Here is a 23,530-nt window from a genome sequence, read left to right on the forward strand (position 1 = left end):
ATCAAGAAACGAAATCCTGTCACCCCAAACTTCATACATAAATGCAAGACCTAGTTCGTTTTGTACAGGTGCTGAATGAAGGATTCAAAAGTTTGATCCCCCGACCAAAGGATGAGGATGTTATTACTGTAACGCCCCCAGAAGGATATGTAGGGGCACCATGTGTCATCCCCATCCCTGAAGCCATTTGTATCTTCCCACTATCAGGAGCAGATTAGCATAAATGGGGGTACAAGGGCTACCCACTGCTGTGCCCCTGAGCTGGTGGTAGTACTTTATATTAAATAGGGAAAAATGACATCATAAAGCAAATTCAAGTAATTCCAACATGAAAGGATTAGTGTGTCCCTCTAGAGCACATATGTGAAACTCTGGCCCGCGGGCTAATTCTGGTTCACAGGGTGTGTATATTTGGCCTATGACGCCGGGCGGGCACCCCAATTATATTTTGCCTCTCGACACCAGAAAGATCTCCCACATGGATCCGCCATCCAGCATTGCACTTTCAACTGTTTACGCCGACAAGACTGAATAGGTATATTTTCTTTTGGACTGGTTTATGAGGCATGTTTTATAAACCAGCTGAAGATTTGAATGAAAAACACTCCTTTGACTACCTCATTAAGCAGCCATTTGAGCTGATCTACCACAATATATGTACAAAAACCTAAAAATATTATCTTTAAGTAATATGAAAAACTAGAAATATACATTTAATAAACATTTTATTCAATCCCTAACCCCATTCTTTTTTATCAGTCAAAAAGTCCCGAAAAGCTCTATTAAGCATGGCCATTTTAAAACTGAAGGATTGTTTGAAGAACTCAGATCCTTGCCCAGAGACAGGGGGCCCTTAGGGAATGTTGGCCCTGAGCAATTGACCAGTTTTTCGATCCCTCCACCCTTCCCACAATGCTGACCCTAACTAAGACATACCAGTTTCTCCACAGGGTCAGCACACGTCCTTAAGAATAAGGCTAGTTTCACACTAGCATTTACCTGATCTGTGGCGGGCTGCGGACTTCCTCCGTAAAGCCCCGCCCTCCGCTGCTAGCTCCGCCTACATCTGCATGCGGCCTGCGACCTTATATATTTAACATTAGGTACGCTGGTCGTGCGGCTGTATGCTGATGGTGCCGCATGCGTCATTTTGATGATGCGGCGCCCAGCGTAGGACGCAGCCTGTAGCATTTTTTTTTCCGCATCGTCAAAACGACGCATGCGGCACCATCCGCACGACCTGCGTACCTAATGTTAAATATAGGTACGCAGGCCGCATGCGGGCCACATGCAGATGTAGGCGGAGCTAGCAGTGGAGGTGCGGCGGAGGGCGAGGCTTCACGGAGGAAGTCCGCAGCCCGCCGCAGATCAGGTAAATGCTAGTGTGAAACTAGCCTAAGGTCTGAAGTGCTCAGCGGAATCTGCTGATCTTATACACATCCTGTGGGATTGTAAATTCTTTTTAGGCATTATTACATTTGTATAATCATAATCAGCAGGTTTGGTCAGAGACACAAAATACTCTTATTAGGGTAAGTAGAACTAACACTGGACACACATGGTAAAACTGTGGTAGGACGTATATTGTTTCTTGCACATAAACTGGTAACATTTAGATGGATTCAGACGTACCCTCCTACAAAACGTTTTTAACATAGTCGTTACTGCAGAACTGTATGAGAAAGTGATTTATTCTACAAGAAATGGCAGAACCATAAATGAGAGAATCCGGGCCTGTGGCTGGATACTTCGGACCTGGCCTTCGGCATGTAAGAACGAGACAGGGTCATTGTCCCTGGAGCTTCTCTACTCGTTAAAATGAGACTCACTGACCTTGTTTATATAAAAAGAGTCCGAGTAAAATTGAAACTGCCTAAATATGAGGACCTTGTCTGATCTATAGGTCATTGTACAGAGAACTATGGAGATAGCATTATTCTTCTGCATAAAATATGTGATGTTGCTGTAGCCCTAAAATATCCTGTACATAAGACCTCAGTAGAGATAATCCAGGTAAGAAACATTAGCGGCACTCAATAACAAATAAAGTGCTGACCTTTTATTTAAGCAGGAAATTGTTAAGCCAGGCAGATGAAAACCCAGTTAGCCAACGCTGGTAAGCGTGGACACAGGCTTTCTCAAGGCCTTAAGAAAGCAAGTCTTTACGCAAAATTGCGTTGGCAGACTAGGTTTTCGGATTCCCGATTAAGTAATTTCATGCTTCAATAAAAGGTCAGCACTTTATTTGGTATTGGGTAACACTATTTTTTCTTACCAGGATTGCAACATTGTTCTATGAGCTGAGCACCACTACCTGTGTTTCCTTTTCTATCTGCCTTGGGGAGTGTTATAAAATCCTTGGATGGGTGTTTCCCAGTCGATCCTACTAAGTATGTGTTATCTGGAGCTTGCCGTAATGGTGAGCATTACTCTTTTTTCCACTCTTGTAAGGTGGCACCTGGACAGGTTGTGGATAGGAGGTATGTGTTCCAGAAGTGCCAAGCCTCGGTGATGTAGGACCCGGAGAGGCAGGCTCCAGCACAAAGTGCTGACATGTGTTTTAATGGGCACAATAATGGGTCCGGGTTTTACAAGCAACTGAAAGAGCTGGGTGGCATCAGCTGCTCACTTACTGTACCTCCAGTCCGGGTCTTGTAGTGTCTAATTTAAAGCAGCTGGGGCTGTCTCACTTGGTCTGTGTGTATGCAAGGTGAGGAGGCCTTACATGTGCTGCTCAGACCCAGCTGGAACCTGTGAGAAAAAGACTAATATTTAAACGTGTGAGTCCATGTGTTATATGGACTGGCCATTTTCTATTTTTGTTGTGTTATACTTTTTTTTGTACCTGGAACAGGCTGCTTTATATTGTTACAAACAGAAAAACTGACCAGCACATCCAAACTGGTGTGAATAGGTGCTAGCTTATACAACAATTCTAAGAAAAAACAAAGCAGCACTCCGGAATGTTAAGAATAGTAAATCTTGGACTAAAAAGCCTACAGTTTGGATGTGCTTCTATGCTTTTTAGTCCAATAGAGGTGTCTTATCAGGACAGAAACTTCTAGCAGATCAATGGGCAGAGGTCCTAGCGCCATACTTGATGGGGTAACCCAATAGGCCTACTATGACTTGGCTTTGCAAGATGCCAAGGAATATAGTAAGCTTACAAATGAAATTTTGGCATACTTGAGGGTGACAATCACTGACAGGGCACAGCGGGTCCACCGCTGGGTATATCACAGGGACAAATCCCCTTGCTCCCAAATGATTGATCTACTGCACCTGGTCCACAAGTGGTTGCAGCCAGAGTCCCTCTACCCCTGCACATATGGTAGAGCGAGTGGTGATGAACCGGTTCATGCATTCCCTTCCGAGGCCAATACAGACTTTGGTCCCCCAGGGTGATCCCAGGAAGACCGATGAACTGGTCCACTAGACAGGTATCAGGGGGTCAAGGATTCCTTTGGAAAGCAGCCCACTCCATACTGGGGTACCAACAGGGGGTGGAGGCCCAAAGAACAGTGGCCATTCAAGATCCAAAGGGGTGGGAGAAGTAATGTTGAAGGTCGCTGCTGGTGACATTATATGCTAAAAATGTCACAGCCCAGGCTATATAGCCGCCCATTGGTCCCTGAACTCTGAGCTAATGGACTGCAGCATATGCCAGTGTTGCTCCTATTTTGCCTTCAACGCCTGCAGCGCTGTTCCTCAACCTGGTGAAGGCCCTCAGGCATGCTTAGTGTCTGTAAACGGTGTGCGAATGACTGGACTGTTGGACTCAGGAAGTTTGGTGACCCTGATTCTTCATAGGCTGATCCCTGGGAAGGTGGTGGGTGTCCAGTGTATCCATGGGGACGCTAAGAACTATTTTGTGGCTCGGGTGGATGTTAGCACGTACTGTGGTACCGTATTTCGGGAAGTGGTCAGACCACGCCCTATAGAAGCGGCGTGGTGTATGTTGCACAGATGCAAGAAAGGATTGCCAACGTGATGCCCATTTTGAAGGAGTACCTGCTCAAGACACAGGAAGCACAGGCCATGGTGTATAATGGGTCAGCCAAAGTGAGACAGTTCAACCCAGGGGATCAATTACTTGTGTTGGTGAGGAGCAAGTTCCTGGCCAAGTGGCAGGGCCCCTATAAGGCAGTAGAGAAAGATGGTCAAGTCATCTTTAAAATCCACCAACCAGGGAAGAAGCCCTATCAGGTTCACCATGTCAGCCTAATTAAAACGTGACAGGACAGAGAACCAGTGGAACCTCCTTGTCTGGTGGCCAAGTCTGAAGTCAGTGTGGAAGATGTTAAGGTGGCATACAACTGGTCTTGCTCACAAAAACAGCAATGTCGGGAGCTTTAGCAGCAGAATAAAGACCAGCCGAGAAGTGATCTCAAAAGAGGTGAAGTGGAAGAGGAATCTTAGAGTCACTGAAGAGTCCAAGATTGGCTGGTCCAGTCCCATAGTCTTGGTTACAAAGCTAGGTGGGGAGTGGCGGTTCTGTAATGACTACAGGAAGAGCAATGAGGTCTCGAAATTTGACACCTACCCAATGCCCGGGGTACATGAACTGATTGAAATGCTAGGGAGAGCCAGGTACATTACCACCCTTGGCCTCATGAAAGGGTATTGGCAAACTCCAATGTCACAAGATGAAAAGGATAAGACTGCCTTTTCAACACCAGACTGTTGTTTCCAGTACACAAAGAAGCCATTTGGGTCGCAAGGAGCTCAGGCTACCTTCCAGAGAGCCATGGACCAGATCCTAGCTTCCCACAAAAAGTGTGCAGTGGCCTACCAGGATTACATAATGATCTACAACCAGAATTGGGGAAATCATCTGAGCAAAGTTCAGGTGATACTTGATGCTCTACAGAAGTAGGGTGTTTCATAAACCCAAAGAAATGTGCAATCAGCATGGCGGAAGCTAAATACATAGTCTATGCCATTTGTAGGGGTGACATAAAGCCCCAAATAAAGTTGACATAATCCAGAATGGAAAACGTCTCTCAAAGAAGCAGGTCAGGGTGTTCGTGGGTTACTACCGACGGTTTATCCCTAATTTCACCATGATAGCCACCCCTTTGACGGGTCTCCTTAGAGGAAAAAAGTCAGCCATGGCTAAGTGGTATCCAGAAGCTGAGACAACCTTCAAGGAACTGGAGCTAGCGCTATGTAAACAGTTAGTGCTGAGGAGTTTATGGTTCAGACAGACATGTGAGATGTCGGGTTGGGCGCCGTCTTATCTCAAGAAGTGAACGGTAAAGAGCACGCCATAATGTATCTAAGTTGGAAGCTGTGATCCTGCAAGAAGAATTAGAATTACTTCATAGTGAAGACGGAATGTTTGGCCATCAAGTGGGCATTGGAAACTCTAAGGTACTACCTCTTAGGCAGGAAATTCAGGCTAGTGTCAAACCATGCCCCACTGAGGTGGATGAGGGAGAAGAGGAACAGTGCCCGAGTTACCAAATGATTCCTAGCACTCCAGGAAGTTAGCATCCATGTAGAGCATAGGCCCAGGAAACTGCATGGCAATGCAGATGCTTGGTTGAGGGTCCACTGTCTGATGGCGGAAGGTGCCAAGGCCCCCGGCTTTGGGCAAAGGGGGTATGTAAGGTGACAGCTGGACAGCTCATGGATGGGAGGTACGAGTCACTGATGTGCCAAACCTCGGTGATGTACGATCCAATTTCTATGTGACGACCCTCTGGATGTGCGAAAATGCTCAAGCCACGGCCAACTCTGCAAGAAGAGTATTGTGGATGGAATAAGCATTTCAGGCCTAAGATCTCTTTGGTCCACAGTGGTAGGAAATACTTAAATCTTTAGGTGAAAATAAAGGTTCCTTTTTTCCACAACCTTCAAGTTTTTCAGTCTCGAAGGAGAAACTACCCAAGATTTCGAAAGAGGTATTGAGGGAAAAAGCAATATAGGCCGAAACTGAAGTGATTTCTACAAGAAACGAATCATTAATCTTCAGTTTTCATATTGGGAATTTGCTACCGTAGGAGGAAGATTTTCCAGGTTTTTATTCCAGCATCGTCTCCTAATTTCTCGTATCTCTGGGTCTTATTAGTTATAGGCCACGTTAGGTATTTGGTCATTATTTTACATCAATATTTGTAAGACAAAATCAGGAGTGGGTGAAAAATGCAGAGGTGGTACATGTGTTTCTGTTATACTTTCCCTCTGATTGTTCGACTCCTGATTTTGGCTTACAAACACTGACGTAAAATACTGACCAAAGGCTGAATGTGTGAATGTGGCCTTAAAGAGTATATCCTCTTGAACCAAAAGAACTTACACCCAATAGTTTTCTGTGGAATCAGAGCAAAGAAGTGATAGTCTGGCATCTGATACAAAACTTCCCTCCAAACAGGGTCCTTAAACAAGTCCCAGTCCACAAAGAAGGGTCGGGGATTTACTCTCCAGTTTTTCCAGTCCCCAAACCAGAGGAAAAAAATGGCATCTGGCTAATAGCTCTTATATTTCTGAATGGTTTTCTGGAAAAGAAAAAATTCAAGACGGAGATCATTCATTCTTCAGAAGGAAGACTTCCCATCAACCATACATCTTCAGAATTCATATCTGTACAAATTTCTTAGATTTGCCGTTCAAGTGAGGTAAAAAATAATCCAGTTAACCTGTCTTCCATTCGGTCTTGCAGCAACTCCAATAGTTTTCACCAAGGTCTTAGTAGTTCTTGCAGCAGCCCTGAGATTAAGGGAATATATGTAGTTCCATATCTAGATGACTGGTTAGTCATCCAAGGAGGTGTTATTGGGTCACCTTCGGGTAACCCTACAGTTACTCAGATCCCATGGGTTTCTAATCAATCAAACCAAGTCCCATCTCGTGCCCTTTAAAGTACAGAAATTGATGGAGTTTATCATCAATTCACACCTTCCTTCAATCAGGTTCTATGACGAGAGAATCCGCAAGCTGCAGTCTAGTGTGAGGCATCTTATTGACAGCTCTTACATCACCATCCGATCGGCAATGAGTGTCCTAGGAACTCCAACTTCCATGAAAAAGGCAGTGTCTTGGGCTTGGGTGCTGTTGTGAATTCTGTTTTTGGGCTCCCTCTGGTGGTTACAGATGGTACTGGGTGACTTGTGTTCTCTGCGGTCTCTGGTGTCCACCTGTTCTATCAGGATATGGGAGTTTCCTATTTAACCTGGCTTTCTTGTCATTTCCTCGCCGGCTATCAATGTAATCAGTGTGTCTTGTTACCTCTGCTTCCCGCTTCTGTAATCTTCAGGACAAGCTAAGTTTTTGATTTTCCTGTTCCACGTTTTGCTTAATTTTTGTCTTAGTCCAGCTTGCAGATATGTGATTCCTTTTTGCTGGTTGCTCTAGTGGGCTGATATTACTCCTCATGTTCCATGAGTTGGCACATGAGTTCAAGTAATTTCAGGATGGTTTTTTGTAGGGTTTTTCGCTGACCGCGCAGTTCACTTTTGTATCCTCTGCTATCTAGCTTTAGCGGGCCTCATTTTGCTGAATCTGTTTTCATAACTACGTATGTGCTTTCCTCTCATTTCACCGTCATTACATGTGGGGGGCTGCTATTTCTGTGGGGTGTTTCTCTGGAGGCAAGAGAGGTCTGTGTTTCTTCTAATAGGGGAAGTTAGTCCTTCGGCTGGCGCGAGACGTCTAGGAATCATCGTAGGCACGTTCCCCGGCTACAGCTAGTTGTGTGTTTAGGTTCAGGATCGCGGTCAGCTCAGTTTCCATCACCCTAGAGCTTGTTTTGTTTTTTGTGCTTGTCCTTTTGTGATCCCCTGCCATTGGGATCATGACAGTATAGCCGGCCCAAAAGTGGTAATCGTATTGGCTGAAGTAGGAGGAAAAATTGTCTGAGGAAGTTTTTTTTTTTTTTTTCCCCTCAGAGTTTTCTGCCTAGCCTTAATTGCAGCCTGGCTGCGTCTTACCTCCTCTTAATCCTTGAATGGCTCTGACCTCAGCTGTTTATCATGGACGTCCAGAGTTTGGCTTCCAGCCTGAATAATCTTGCTGCTAAGGTTCAAAATATACAAGATTTTGTTGTACATGCTCCTATGTCTGAACCTAGAATTCCTATCCCAGAGTTTTTTTCTGGAGATAGATCTAGTTTTCTGAATTTTAGGAACAATTACAAGTTGTTTCTTTCTTTGAAATCTCGCTCTTCTGGAGACCCTGCTCAGCAAGTCAAGATTGTTATATCTTTCCTGCGGGGTGACCCTCAGAATTGGGCATTTGCATTGGCACCAGGGGATCCTGCGTTGCTCAATGTGGATGCGTTTTTTCTGGCATTGGGTTTGCTCTATGAGGAACCTAACCTAGAGATTCAGGCTGAAAAAGCCTTATTGGCTCTCTCTCAGGGGCTTGATGAAGCAGAAATATATTGTCAGAAATTTCGGAAATGGTCGGTGCTTACTCAGTGGAATGAGTGCGCCCTGGCTGCAAGATTCAGAGATGGCCTTTCTGAGGCCATTAAAGATGTTATGGTGGGGTTCCCTGCGCCTACAGGTCTGAATGAGTCTATGACTATGGCTATTCAGATTGATCGGCGTTTACGGGAGCGCAAACCTGTGCACCATTTGGCGGTGTCTTCTGAACAGGCACCTGAGACAATGCAATGTGATAGAATTCAGTCCAGAAGTGAACGGCAAAACTATAGGCGGAAAAATGGGTTGTGTTTTTATTGTGGTGATTCAGCTCATGTTATATCAGCATGCTCTAAACGCACAAAAAAGGTTGATAAGTCTGTTGCCATTAGTACTTTACAGTCTAAGTTCATTCTGTCTGTGACTCTGATTTGTTCATTATCAGCCATTTCCGTCGATGCCTATGTGGATTCAGGCGCTGCCCTGAGTCTTATGGATTGGTCATTTGCCAACCGCTGTGGGTTTAGTCTGGAGCCTCTGGAAGTCCCTATTCCTTTGAAAGGAATTGACTCTACACCTTTGGCTATGAACAAACCTCAGTACTGGACACAAGTGACCATGCGTATTACTCCTGTTCATCAGGAGGTGATTCGCTTCCTGGTACTGTATAATTTACATGATGTCTTAGTGCTTGGTCTGCCATGGTTACAAACTCATAACCCAGTCTTGGACTGGAAAACGATGTCTGTGTTAAGCTGGGGAGGTCAGGGGGTTCATGATGATGCACCTCCGATTTCTATCACTTCATCTACTTCTTCTGAGGTTCCTGTATTTTTGTCTGATTATCGGGATGTTTTTGAGGAGCCTAAGCTCAATTCGCTTCCTCCTCACATGGATTGCGATTGTGCTATAGATTTGATTCCTGGCAGTAAATTTCCTAAAGGACGTTTGTTCAATCTGTCAGTGCCAGAGCATACTGCTATGCGGGATTATGTTAAGGAGTCCTTGGAAAAGGGACATATCCGTCCATCTTCGTCCCCTTTGGGAGCAGGTTTTTTTTTCGTGGCCAAAAAAGATGGTTCCTTGAGGCCTTGTATAGATTACCGTCTTTTGAATAAGATTACAGTCAAATATCAGTATCCTTTGCCATTGTCGACTGATTTGTTCGCTCGCATTAAGGGGGCTAAATGGTTCACTAAGATTGATCTTCGGGGTGCGTATAATCTTGTGCGGATAAAGCAGGGTGAGGAGTGGAAAACCGCATTTAATACGCCTGAGGGCCATTTTGAGTATTTGGTGATGCCTTTTGGACTTTCTAATGCTCCTTCTGTCTTCCAGTCCTTTATGCACGATATTTTCCGTGAATATCTGGATAAATTTATGATTGTGTATTTGGATGATGTTTTGGTTTTTTCTGATGACTGGGAGTCCCATGTTCAGCAGGTCAGGAAGGTGTTTCAGGTCCTGCGGGCCAATTCTTTGTTTGTAAAAGGTTCAAAGTGTCTCTTTGGAGTCCAGAAGATTTCTTTTTTGGGGTATATTTTTTCCCCTTCTACTATTGAGATGGATCCCGTCAAGGTTCAGGCTATTTGTGACTGGACGCAGCCTACATCTCTTAAGAGTCTACAGAAGTTCTTGGGCTTTGCTAATTTTTATCGTCGTTTCATAACTAATTTTTCTAGTGTTGTTAAGCCTTTGACGGATTTGACTAAGAAGGGTGCTGATGTTGCTGATTGGTCTCCTGCGGCTGTGGAGGCCTTTCAGGAACTTAAGCGCCGGTTTTCTTCTGCTCCTGTGTTGCGTCAGCCAGATGTTTCGCTTCCTTTTCAGGTTGAGGTTGATGCTTCCGAGATTGGAGCGGGGGCGGTTTTGTCGCAGAGAAGCTACGATGGCTCGGTGATGAAGCCATGTGCGTTCTTTTCTAGAAAGTTTTCGCCCACTGAGCGGAATTATGATGTTGGTAATCGGGAGCTTTTGGCCATGAAGTGGGCATTTGAGGAGTGGCGTCATTGGCTTGAGGGGGCTAGACATCGTGTGGTGGTCTTGACTGATCACAAAAATCTGATTTACCTTGAGTCTGCCAAGCGTCTGAATCCTAGACAGGCTCGTTGGTCACTGTTTTTCTCCCGTTTCAATTTTGTGGTTTCATACCTGCCAGGTTCAAAGAATGTGAAGGCGGATGCTCTTTCTAGGAGTTTTGTGCCTGACTCCCCTGGAAATTCTGAGCCCACTGGTATCCTTAGGGATGGGGTGATTTTGTCGGCTGTCTCCCCAGACTTGCGACGTGCTTTGCAGGAGTTTCAGGCGGATAAACCTGATCGTTGTCCGCCTGAAAGACTGTTTGTTCCGGATAATTGGACCAGTAGAGTCATCTCCGAGGTCCATTCTTCTGCGTTGGCAGGTCATCCTGGAATATTTGGTACTAGAGACTTGGTGGCCAGGTCTTTTTGGTGGCCTTCCTTGTCGAGGGATGTGCGTTCTTTTGTGCAGTCTTGTGAAGTTAGCGCTCGGGCTAAGCCTTGCTGTTCTCGGGCCAGTGGATTGTTGTCACCTTTGCCTATCCCGAAGAGGCCTTGGATGCACATTTCCATGGACTTTATTTCGGATCTCCCTGTCTCTCAAAAAAGTCCGTCATCTGGGTTGTGTGTGACCGCTTTTCTAAGATGGTTCATCTGGTACCCTTGCCTAAGTTACCTTCCTCCTCTGAGTTGGTCCCTCTGTTTTTTCAGAACATGGTTCGTTTGCATGGGATTCCGGAGAACATCGTTTCTGACAGGGGATCCCAGTTTGTGTCTAGATTTTGGCGGACGTTCTGTGCTAAGATGGGCATTGATTTGTCCTTTTCGTCTGCATTCCATCCTCAGACGAATGGCCAGACGGAACGAACTAATCAGACCTTGGAAACTTATTTAAGGTGTTTTGCTTCTGCTGATCAAGATGACTGGGTTACCTTTTTGTCGCTTGCCGAATTTGCCCTTAATAATCGGGCTAGTTCTGCTACCTTGGTTTCTCCTTTCTTTTGTAATTCGGGGTTTCATCCTCGTTTTTCCTCTGGTCAGGTGGAGCCTTCTGATTGTCCTGGAGTGGACATGGTGGTGGATAGGTTGCATCAGATTTGGAGTCATGTGGTGGACAATTTGAAGTTGTCCCAGGAGAGGGCTCAGCAGTTTGATAATCGCCATCACCGCGTGGGTCCTCGACTTCGTGTTGGGGACTTGGTGTGGTTGTCTTCTCGTTTTGTTCCTATGAAGGTCTCTTCTCCTAAGTTCAAGCCTCGGTTCATCGGTCCCTATAGGATCTTGGAAATTCTTAACCCTGTGTCGTTTCGTTTGGATCTCCCGGCATCGTTTGCTATTCATAATGTGTTCCATCGGTCGTTGTTGCGGAAGTATGAGGTTCCTGTTGTTCCTTCGCTTGAACCTCCTGCTCCGGTGCTGGTGGAGGGAGAATTGGAGTATGTTGTGGAGAAGATCTTGGATTCTCGTGTTTCCAGACGGAAACTCCAATATTTGGTCAAGTGGAAGGGTTATGGTCAGGAGGATAATTCTTGGGTGGTTGCCTCTGATGTTCATGCTGCTGATTTGGTCCGTGCATTTCATAGGGCTCATCCTGGTCGCCCTGGTGGTTCTCGTAAGGGTTCGGTGACCCCTCCTCAAGGGGGGGGTACTGTTGTGGATTCTGTTTTTGGGCTCCCTCTGGTGGTTACAGATGGTACTGGGTGACTTGTGTTCTCTGCGGTCTCTGGTGTCCACCTGTTCTATCAGGATATGGGAGTTTCCTATTTAACCTGGCTTTCTTGTCATTTCCTCGCCGGCTATCAATGTAATCAGTGTGTCTTGTTACCTCTGCTTCCCGCTTCTGTAATCTTCAGGACAAGCTAAGTTTTTGATTTTCCTGTTCCACGTTTTGCTTAATTTTTGTCTTAGTCCAGCTTGCAGATATGTGATTCCTTTTTGCTGGTTGCTCTAATGGGCTGATATTACTCCTCATGTTCCATGAGTTGGCACATGAGTTCAAGTAATTTCAGGATGGTTTTTTGTAGGGTTTTTCGCTGACCGCGCAGTTCACTTTTGTATCCTCTGCTATCTAGCTTTAGCGGGCCTCATTTTGCTGAATCTGTTTTCATAACTACGTATGTGCTTTCCTCTCATTTCACCTTCATTACATGTGGGGGGCTGCTATTTCTGTGGGGTGTTTCTCTGGAGGCAAGAGAGGTCTGTGTTTCTTCTAATAGGGGAAGTTAGTCCTTCGGCTGGCACGAGACGTCTAGGAATCATCGTAGGCACGTTCCCCGGCTACAGCTAGTTGTGTGTTTAGGTTCAGGATCGCGGTCAGCTCAGTTTCCATCACCATAGAGCTTGTTTTGTTTTTTTGTGCTTGTCCTTTTGTGATCCCCTGCCATTGGGATCATGACAGGGTGCATTACTGTCTTCTACAGCAAGAGCTTTTAAGAAATTAGAACAAGAACCTCACTTCACGAAATTCTAAGATGATTCTTCTGACAGCCACCAAAAAGAATCTTCATTGGTGGTTATCTCCAAGCAGCTTGTGAAGGGCAAGTCTCTGACGCTTCATCAAGCGGTGACTCTCACATCGGATGCATCAAGCTCAAGTTGAGATGCCAATAACAGCAACAGTTGGGTCCAAGAAGTCTGGTCGAGCAAGAAGTCCCATTTATTATCCAACCTGAAAAAGATAAGAGCAATATGGTGGGCCATTTTCAGTCCATTCCATTCCAACACGTGGTGTTAGTTTGTTCCAACAACTTGGCCTCTCTTTATTACAGCAACAAGCAAGGGGGAACCAAAAGTCTGTCCTTGATGACGGAATGTCAGCACCTTTTCAACTGGGCAGAAAGAAATCTTCTAAGTATTTTAACCGTTCATATTCAAGGAATGACCAATGTCAGTGTAGACTGGCTGAGTCGCAACAGGATTCATAGGGAGAGTGGAGTTTGAACCATTTTCCTTCAGATCACTTGAAAGATGGGTTCCCAGATCTGGACGTAATGTCTACAAGCCAGAATGCGTAAACTCACCAATTTTTCCCTCTCTCTGTCCACTCAGTAATCTGTGGAAGATGAACGGTCTCTTTTCACAGCTCCTACCAGACCTATTGATACAACATAACAATTATTCAGATCCTGCCAGATTACATCTGATGGCATGGAGATTGACCAAGAAGATCTAGTGGCGCAGGGTCTCTTGGTTCAAGTTATTGGAAGCCTTTTCTGCCACCAGAAGACCAACTGCAAGTAAGGTCTATTCCAGAAAATTGAAAATCTATTCTACGTAGTGTTCTTCAAAGCAGCTGGATCAGAAAATGCTAGCTTCCAGTCTGCAGTTTTTCCAAACAGGATTTGAAGCTTAACATACTAAATCTTAATTCTTGTCAGTCAGTGCCTGTCTGAATTGTTCATTTTCAGATCACCACATCATACGCACATTCTTCAGAGAGTTCAAAAACCTCAGACCTTCATTTCTAGCTCCAGTGCCCTCATTGGATCTAGCCCTGTTGCTGAGAGTCTTGCAAGAATATCCTTTTGAGCCAGATCTGTCATCCATGAAAAGTTTGTAATTGAATCTGGTAGCTGATACAATCGCTAAGCTTCTTCTCAAGTCATATTGCCCTCAGGCAATACCAGGTTTTATTCCCGAGGTCAATAAAGCCCAAAACATCAATCAGGAAGTGATTCTGCCAATCATTTTCCTAATTCAATTGGGGAGGAGGAACAGCGTTTACATTTGTTAGAGGTCTGGGGAATTTTCCTCCTTTACCTTCAGAAGTCTCAAGTTTTCAGAAAGGATGAAAACCTATTTGTGCAGTTCAGAGGTCAAAACCACTGCACTAGAGCTATCTCGGCTTTTTGGGCTGAATTGGAGCATGCTCCACTAGAATATTTGTAGAGCAGCCACCTGGTCTTTGTGAAGCATTACAGATTAGATATCTCTGCTACAGTGGGTTCAGCCTTTGGCAAACGAGTGCGGCAGAAGGCAGTTGTTTTCTGTTCCCCGCGCCCTAAAGTTTTTTTTAACTGCTTTTCAAATCGCATTATGTGCTGCTGTAGGACGACCAGGAAAGTGTAAAATTTGCTCACCTGAAGTTTTCCTTTCCTGCAGTTCGTAGGTAGCTCAAACTTCCCTACCCTTTATTAAACACATTAAATACATGGTACATACAATGCAAATATTTATACATTTCCTTTGGGCTGGAGTGGGGGAGCGGTCAGTTTGACGTCATTAATTATTTTATTGCTTATTAACCCATTTTCTGTTCCAGCCAGGGGTAACGTATTAATCCATTATGTGCTGCCTACGGAAACCAGGAAGCAAAAATGGTAGGTTTGCAAATTTTAGACTTTTTTGGGGGAAGGGGGTTGGGGGGTGTGAAGAAAATCTCAATGCTCTATAATAAATATATAAAAAAATATTTAATGCTAATGTTATATTGCTTGTTAGCTAAGAGGGAATTACATTATTGGGAACTACATATGTTTTAATTCTAATGTAAGTTCTAACTTGCTTTTCCATTCTCATTTACTTATATGTTGTTACTTTGACTGTGTTATATTTTTACAAACTGTACAAGAAAATACATATTGTTTCTCCCCTGTGTGAGTTCTCTGATGGCCAACTAAATATGATTTTTGTTTAAAACATTTCCCACATTCTGAACATGCAAAAAGTTTCTTCCCTGTGTGCGTTCTCTGGTGTCTAACAAGATGTGATTTAACTGTAAAACATTTTCCACATTCTGAACATGAAAAAGGTTTCTCCCCTGTATGAGTTCTCTGATGAGTAACTAAAATTGATTTCTGATTAAAACATTTCCCACATTCTGAACATGAATATGGCTTCTCCCCTGTGTGAACTCTCTCATGTCTAACAAGCTTTGATTTCTGGTTAAAATATTTCCCACACTGAGAACAAGAAAACCTCTCCTTTGTGTGAATTTTTTTAGAAGACATTTTGGGGAAAAAATAATTTCTATTTTCTGCACTTAATAATGGTTTCTTTGCTGTAAGAGCAGTTTGATTTTTAATGATTTTTTTATGACTTTTATTTTTTGTGATGGTGTGTGATGAATCAGAAGATAGGACGTGTTTAAAAGGATCAGATGACAGATCTTTGCTGTGAAGGGATGATGATATATCTTGAATAATGGCATTAACTTCAGTTATATCTTGTGTGATCTCAGGGTCATCTAATTGAAAAATCGCAGATGTCACTTGTCCCTGTGATCTGGTACAGTTATCTGCAAAGAATAAAGATTATTTTTTTAATAAAATATCCTTAAAAAATATATTTGCATAATTGTAAGTTATGTAGACAAAACCAGCATAATGTTTGACCCTGTCTGTTCATTCTGCCTCCCAGAATGCTGTTAAAAAGTCCTAAATCCTCTCAGATCCCAAAAAGAGGAATTCGACCAACCTGAACTATACAGGGACAGGATCACAGAGACATTAAAAGGCTGCTCCCACCTCCACCCTCCAGTGTTTTTCAAAATTACCACAGAAGGATGGATGCAAATGGTCTCATCTGCAAAATAAAACATAAGAGAGTTGAAATAATGGTGCTATCCTGAGGGACTACCTGGAAATAGAATTGCTTATAAGTCTAATTCCCCTTTTCCAGTACGTCCCTCTGGACAATACCAAGAAGTAATACTAAAGATATATTAACCGGAAGGGGGTGGGGCCGGGATAGAGAAGCGCTAAAGGACCATAGTCCGGGGTAAGTACTAGGCTAGAAACTGTAAGTGAACTGTACGATTAGAAAAAAATATAGACAAAAGAATCAATTTATCAAGCACTTCAAAACCTATGACGTGCATCTCCAGATCCATAACCAGGAACAATATGCCTGTTCCTGGTTTTCAATCCATAACTAAACTCTGGGTATAGACCACCTTTCCATGGCACAATGAGTTTTGTAGCACAGAAGCCCTGGATTGCCGAAAGCCTAATCCAATAACCTAAATAGGAACAATATGCCTGGTTTTACATCCATAATAACCCGGAACAGCAAAGCCCTGATGAAACAATTTGATTATAAATATTTGATCCTAAAGATACAATATAGTAGTGAGTGTCTGATATATATATATATATATATATATATATATATATATATATATATATATATATATATATATATATATACACAACCACTGGCAAAAATTATGGAATCACCGGCCTTGGAGGGTGTTCATTCAGTTGTTTAATTTTGTAGAAAAAAAAGCAGATCACAGACATGGCACAAAACTAAAGTCATTTCAAATGGTAACTTTCTGGCTTTAAGAAACACTAAAAGAAATCAAGAACAAAAAATGTGGTAGTCAGTTATGGTAACTTTTTTTAGCCAAGCATAGGGAAAAAATTATGGAATCACTCAAATCTGAGGAAAAAAATTATGGAATCATGAAAAACAAACAATCAAAAAATACACTCCAACACATCACTAGTATTTTGTTACTCCACCTCTGGCTTTTATAACAGCTTGTAGTCTCTGAGGCATGGACTTAATGAGTGTCAAACAGTACTCTTCATCAATCTGGCTCCAACTTTCCCTGATTGCTGTTGCCAGATCAGCTTTGCAGGTTGGAGCCTTGTCATGGACCATTTTCTTCAACTTCCACAAAAGATTTTCAATTGGATTGAGATCCGGACTATTTGCAGGCCATGACATTGACCTTGTGTGTCTTTTTTCAAGGAATGTTTGCACAATTTTTGCTCTATGGCAGGATGCATTATCATTTTATTGATGAGATAAGAAAAGGGTCCAAAATATCAAACATAAACTTGTACATTTATTGAAGATGCAATGACAGCCATCTCCCCAGTGCCTTTACCTGACATGCAGCCCCATATCAACAATGACTGTGGAACTTTGCATGTTCTCTTCAGGCAGTCATCTTTATAAATTTCATTGGAACGGCACCAAACAAAAGTTCCAGCATCATCACCTTGCTCAATGCAGATTCACGATTCATCACTGAATATGACTTTCATCCAGTCATCCACAGTCCACGATTGCATTTCCTTAGCCCATTGTAACCTTGTATTTTTCTGTTAAGGTGTTAATGATGGCTTTCGCTTAGCTTTTCTGTATGTAAATCCCATTTCCTTTAGGCGGTTTAGTGTGGTCACAGACGTTGACTTCAGTTTCCACCCATTCGTTCCTCATTTGCTTTGTTGTGCATTTCCTGTTTTGGAGACATATTGCTTTAAGTTTCCGGTCTTGGTGCTTTGATGTCTTCCTTGGTCTACCAATATGCTTGCCTTTAACAACCTTCCCATGTTGTTTGTATTTGGTCCAGATTTTAGACACAGCTGACTGTGAACAACCAACATCTTTTGCCATATTGCGGGATGATTTACCCTCTTTTAAGAGTTTGATGATCCTCTCCTTTGCTTCAATTGACATCTCTAGTGTTGTAGCCATGATTCATGTCAGTCCACTTGGTGCAACGAGGTGTCATCACTCCTTTTTAGATGCAGACAAACGAGCAGATCTAATTTGATGCAGGTGTTATTTTTGGGTATGAAAATTTACAGGGTGATTCCATAATTTTTTTCCTCAGATTTGAGTGATTCCATAATTTTTACCCTATGCTTGGCTAAAACGTGGTTCATCACTCCTCTAAAGCTGATGTTAATATTAGAAAGGGAGCTTGGACTCTGATACAGATGAAAGCAGCCACAATAAATGTTCTTCCCATCAGTCGTGCCATAATATAAGAAAAATCATGAACTGATTTGTTATATCCGTAGCTCCTAATACAGGACCTTGGTCCAACTCAGAGAGCTCTTAGATCAAACCTTTCCCACAAAGGACAGACTGCATAACCAAAGCTGGGCTATATCCCCAAGACAATGGGTTTCAAATTGCACCTATACATGGAGACTTGTTTGGACATATAAATCTTTTTTTTTTCTTGGTAAATGGGACAGGTTATCATACTTGGGCTCACTTAACTTGGAAAAACAATTGTCTAAAGGCATTTCCACTACAAATGTGCAAATATATGAGGGAAGAGCAATAATTATTCCCAATGATCTTTTACGCCTAGTTTGCAACAGCGACAGGGGGGCTATACTTTCTATAGAAGAAAGAAGATATCTTTCCAATCACAGAAGATGACTCTATACTGCCAGAGCAAGGAGACTATGGATTCTCTACTATAACATGATGATGTAATGTTTGATTCCCAACAAAGTACAATATAATATTACAGGTTATGGGCACTAGATTCTGTGGTGGAATGTTGTTCCCGAAACTAGTCTGATTGATGTATGTGGCTTCAGGAAGGATCTCTTCCCCTAACATGGGAAAATTAGAATCTGCCTCATGGGGTTTTAACTCCTCTCCCTGAATCCATAATATGTCATATTATAAGATGAACTTGACAGAGCTATGTTTCCCTTCAACCATAAACGACAAAATAGAATACAAAGTTTAGCAATTAAGGGACGTCTCCGTCAGAATGAGGCAAATGAAGCTGTATCCAGGTCCAGAAGCACAAGGCACCCACCTACTGGAGTTGAGGATAGAGACACTTGGTGTGCCCCGAGGAGTGAGGCTAGAGACACAAAGCCAGAGGCCTGAAGATCCAACACAAGAATTACAAGGCAGAAAGGCATAAGGCTAGAGGCTTGGAGGCCCAAGGTTTATGAGCCCTGAAGAATACGAGACCCAAGCACAGAGATACGAGGTCCAATCACGAAGGGACAAGGCCCAAGCCCGGAGGTCAGAGGCTCAAAGCTAAAGACTAGAGGCCTGGAGGCATGAGGTGCACTACACAATACCGTCAATAAGACACAAAAACACGTATGTTAAAAGGTGCATTACCGAGAGGGGACTCACCCTGTGACCTGATGATTCTAATCGCTATATAATGAAAACTAAGCTAAGTCATTTGTTTTGACATGTATACTCCTGATGAACCTCATGTTGAGAGGGGAAACGCGTCGAGTTCTAGATAAATGTAATGGGGACTAATGGTGCATTGGGGGATACTGAGATGGTTTAAATATCTAACTGCATTTCTTATTGTGCACCATCTATCTGGGTGAGTGGTCAGTGGAAGGAGCTTGTGGGGGTAGGCTCCATTGAGGCAAAAAATTGTTTGGTGTCATGAATAGGCACATATATGGTTAGGCAGAACTGTGATGTGGTATTGTACTCTGAATGCTTATATCTATGTTCTTGGCATAACTATGATGCCATAGGGCTCCCCAACATCCCCTCATTGTTTACATTTTGTTGCCCATAGTATAATAGGCTACATCAGAGCACTCAAGCACTTTATTTTATAGACATCCTTGCCATATTATATTGATAGGGTCCTGTTTGGGACAGACGTCGAGGAGTGGGGGCGCCACTGTCGTTCATCTTTAATAGGGTGCCAACCTCCGCTGTCAGGCAGGGACAGGGTAAGGTTTATACAATCAGGCCCTCTATTTTGACTATTATTATCCCTGATTCTCCTGGTAGTCCCATATTTGATAAATCTATAAGACATTTCCATCCCATTCCAATTACGGAACATAAGGGATAGAAGGGACAGTTGACGTGGAGCGGGGGCGCCACTGCGCAGGATATAGGGTGCCAACCTCTGCTGACAGGTAGGGTTGCTTGAGACTTAGAGGCAGGGCAAGGCACTATCCTGGATCTTTTTCTATTTTAACATATGTGTTTCTGTGTCTTGGTGACGGTATTGTGTAGTGCACTGGTATTTTGAATTAATAAAGTATACATTTTTTTATACATAACATTTGGGGTTTTTCTGTGAACCAGTTGTTTTTCTACTCCAAAAGATACCTAAATTCTGTGAGTCTTTCAGTGGTACATCTAAATTATCAGGATTGCCCCACCTGAAGGAGCCAATTAATTAATCATGAGGGGCAGCTGGAGAGCAGTCCCCAAATACAAGATAATGTGCTGCATCATATGCCCGCCTATGGATGAAGTAGTCAGACTAAACCTGGACGGCCAAAAAAATAATAGAAACATCTGAGTGTTAGGCTGCCGTCACACTAGCAGTATTTGGTCAGTATTTTACATCAGTATTTCTCAGCCAAAACCAGGAGTGGGTGATAAATACAGAAGTGGTGCATATGTTTCTATTATACTTTTCCTCTGTTTGTTCCACTCCTGGTTTTGGCTTACAAATACTGATGTAAAATACTGACCAAATACTGCTAGTGTGACGGCAACCTTAGTCAACCACAAAATGCGGACAAACATGAGGCCCTGGCGTAAGTTAAAACTCTGAAGCCCAATCATGAGGCCCTGAGTAGCAAAATCATGAAAACAACTGAAGAGCAGCAGTCATGACATGCTGCAGCAAAGTGAAGCCAAACGATCAGACATAGCCCAGGCATGTATCTTTAGCTCGGAGGCCCGAGGCCTAGCTTCAGTTGCTGAAACAAAACGTCAGCACCTCAGGCCCAAGTCCCAGTTTCAGCATAAAGGCATGTGGCTAGTATCAGCCTGGAGGTATAGCACATGTAGACCACATTTACACAGTGAACTTACCTGTCCCGTCACCATCCAATAGTTTCACCCCTTCCTACAACGTCATTAATTTCACCTCCAGACTAGAAAGGGGAAACTGGTAATGCTGAATGCCCACCATTGAGGGAAGCAGCATCACAATCAGGCATGCAGCAATACTGCTCATTGAACACAGGCTGGTTGATGGCTGAGGAACCTTTGCCGAGAGAGTTATCGGGGAATGGGGGGGTTGGGGGAGGGAAGGTCGTGACCCCCTTATCCCACCTGACTCCTTACAATGAAATTCCACAGGATAAGTCATCATCACACTAGGATCAACTCTCATGGGACTTTCCCCTATAAAAACAGGAAAGATACTGGAGGGTGAAGGTGGGAGGGGCATTTTAACCTCTCTGGAGAATCGCTGGTCTTGATCTGGTGCCTCCTTTCTTTTTACAATTGCCTTTCTCCTTCCCTGCTTCGCATGGAGGACACGCCCCACGTCATCCACAGTGTCCCTTTCTCGCTCCTGCGCAGTCGCACTCCTCTCTGCCATGCTGAGGGCAGAGCAAAGTACTGCAGTGCGCACGGATCGGCTTTACTTCTGGGTCACAAGCACTGTTTGGACTTTCCCATTACAGTAATTTTCTCTGTCCTCGCAGCGAAAACGCATACACAACACAACGTGTGCACATAGCCTTAAATTCCGGCAACTGCCTCGACGGATCCGTCAAAAAATGGATCCAGTGCATCAGTTTTTCACAATCTGCACATGATCCGTCTTTTCAACATTTTGACGGATTGGGACTGATTGTAAAAAATGGAAGTGTGAAAGAGGCCTTACTTGTTATAAGGCCGGATTACACCACATGTAAAGCAGCCACAGCCAGTGACTGAGAAGAATCTATGACTTCTCGGCATTTAGCGGTTACTACTCACCTGGGCGGTTATCTGTAAAAATCTCTTCTTTACACCGATCATCACTCCTCACATATGTCTCTGCAGTATTAATATGGGCCACATCTTCATCCTGAAACAAATATTGTAAAAGTCACAGACAGATGGAGAAGTCACATCTATGATCAGTTCTAATCCTGCCATCTCCACTGCTCACATTACAAAAGTATAAAACATATAAAACAAGACATTCACAGCTGTCTACACATCAGAGGTGAGATCTTGTGACACCATTACCCAATCTACCTGATGATCCTGAGTAACATTGGGATTTTCTTCTGTACAGTCCTGTGAAAGAAGAGGACGGGGACATCTCTCTGGTATTGTCTTCTTATTGGATAGAACTGGAGGAAACACATACAGGGACTAAATTCATTCTTTACATGCTGATAATTATAGGTCGCGTGTATTTAGTCCTGTCTATTACCTGGTGATGTGAGGGGCTGGGGAACCTCCATCATGATGTCCTTGTATAGATCTTTGTGTCCTTCCAAATACTCCCACTCCTTCATGGATAAATAGACAGTGACATCCTGACACCTTATAGGAACCTAACATAAACAATGATATTGTCATCCCTCTGATCCCTTCATAGCGTTACTGTATAATGTCCCAGCATTCTTAGCAGTGTCACCTCTCCAGTCAGCAGCTCAATCATCTTGTAGGTGAGTTCTAGGATCTTCTGGTCATTGATGTCCTCATGTATCAGTGGGTGGGGTGGAAGACCCGTCATTGGGCTTCCATATCCCTCAGACATTGGGGCCTTACAGCGCTTACTAGAGGTCTTCTTCACTACTGTGTAATCCTGGTTATTGAGAGACACATTAATAAATCTCACTTCAGACATTTTCAGAGTCCTCACCTCTCCAGTTCTATCCGTTATTTCCATAGATAAGAATGATGTAATGTGACGTTATCAGAACCTCTCACCTCTCCAGTAAGTCGAAAAAGGATCTCTAGTGTGAGATGTAATATCCTCTCCACCATCTTGTTCCTCTCCCTATTCATCCTTTACGGAAAATCTGGAAAATTCTTTGATATGGAAGATCTCAACTGAGAGGATCCAATATTGTACAGATCTGAATGGGAACAACATAAGCCGATGTAACATCATAAAGCATCCCGTGTAATAATAATTAGTAGAGATAATAAGGGGAAACAAATAAATAGATAGAACGTGTAGATGTTGTTGTGCTAGTTAGTATAATCTGACACATTGGTTGGATTGGTGACATTCACTAGCTATTTTTGTCCCTGCTTTAGCTTCTCATTGGCTGTAGAGATCATATGTGACCAGGAAATACAGAGACCCTTGCAATGGTGGCACAGAAATTGTGGTGGATCATTAATGTATTAATATTTTTACTATTTTCCAGTATTAGAGTATTGTTTCTTTATATCTACTCTACAGGGTCAATGGCGCTGTATGTGTCACGAAGATTGCTTTCTCCCGTGATGTTAAACCCATACTTTTCTCTCCAGCATGCTATGTGCTGAAGTGATTAACTAGCCAATACAAGGGTTTGGGTTTTTGGTGAGTAGGTGAGAGATGGGTGGGATGCCTTCTCATCATACCTCCACCTCAAGGGTGTTGCTGTGGAAGTTAAATGTGCAGCCACTGCTTATTTTACTGTGTTGTGTGTTTGGAGAGGAATGTCTCCAGACATAGTAACATAGTAACATAGTTAGTAAGGCCGAAAAAAGACA

General features: G+C 43.3%; 1 protein-coding gene across 1 annotated transcript; it reads right to left on the reverse strand.

The window, feature by feature from the left end:
- Positions 1-14,481: 14,481 nt before the first annotated feature.
- Positions 14,482-22,899, reverse strand: LOC138663894 (oocyte zinc finger protein XlCOF8.4-like). The gene is made up of 6 exons (XM_069750264.1): positions 22,754-22,899; positions 22,458-22,628; positions 22,251-22,374; positions 22,070-22,167; positions 21,806-21,896; positions 14,482-15,620 (listed from the first exon to the last, which is right to left on the reverse strand). The coding sequence occupies exons 1-6, from the start codon at positions 22,829-22,831 to the stop codon at positions 14,917-14,919; spliced, it is 1,266 nt and encodes a 421-aa protein (XP_069606365.1). The 5' UTR covers positions 22,832-22,899; the 3' UTR covers positions 14,482-14,916.
- Positions 22,900-23,530: the final 631 nt, after the last annotated feature.

The sequence above is a fragment of the Ranitomeya imitator genome, chromosome 2 (assembly GCF_032444005.1).
Source record: "Ranitomeya imitator isolate aRanImi1 chromosome 2, aRanImi1.pri, whole genome shotgun sequence".
NCBI classification, from domain to species: domain Eukaryota; kingdom Metazoa; phylum Chordata; class Amphibia; order Anura; family Dendrobatidae; genus Ranitomeya; species Ranitomeya imitator.

What these genes read in the sequence shown, in the direction of transcription:
- LOC138663894 (XM_069750264.1), bottom strand. Translation starts at nt 22,831, where the DNA reads ATGAATAGGGAGAGGAACAAGATGGTGGAGAGGATATTACATCTCACA. An exon ending in CCAGCCCCTCACATCACCAG is followed by an intron (nt 22,168 to 22,250) that starts GTAATAGACAGG and finishes TGTTTCCTCCAG; the next exon opens with TTCTATCCAATAAGAAGACA. An exon ending in TTTTACAGATAACCGCCCAG is followed by an intron (nt 15,621 to 21,805) that starts GTGAGTAGTAAC and finishes TATTCTTTGCAG; the next exon opens with ATAACTGTACCAGATCACAG.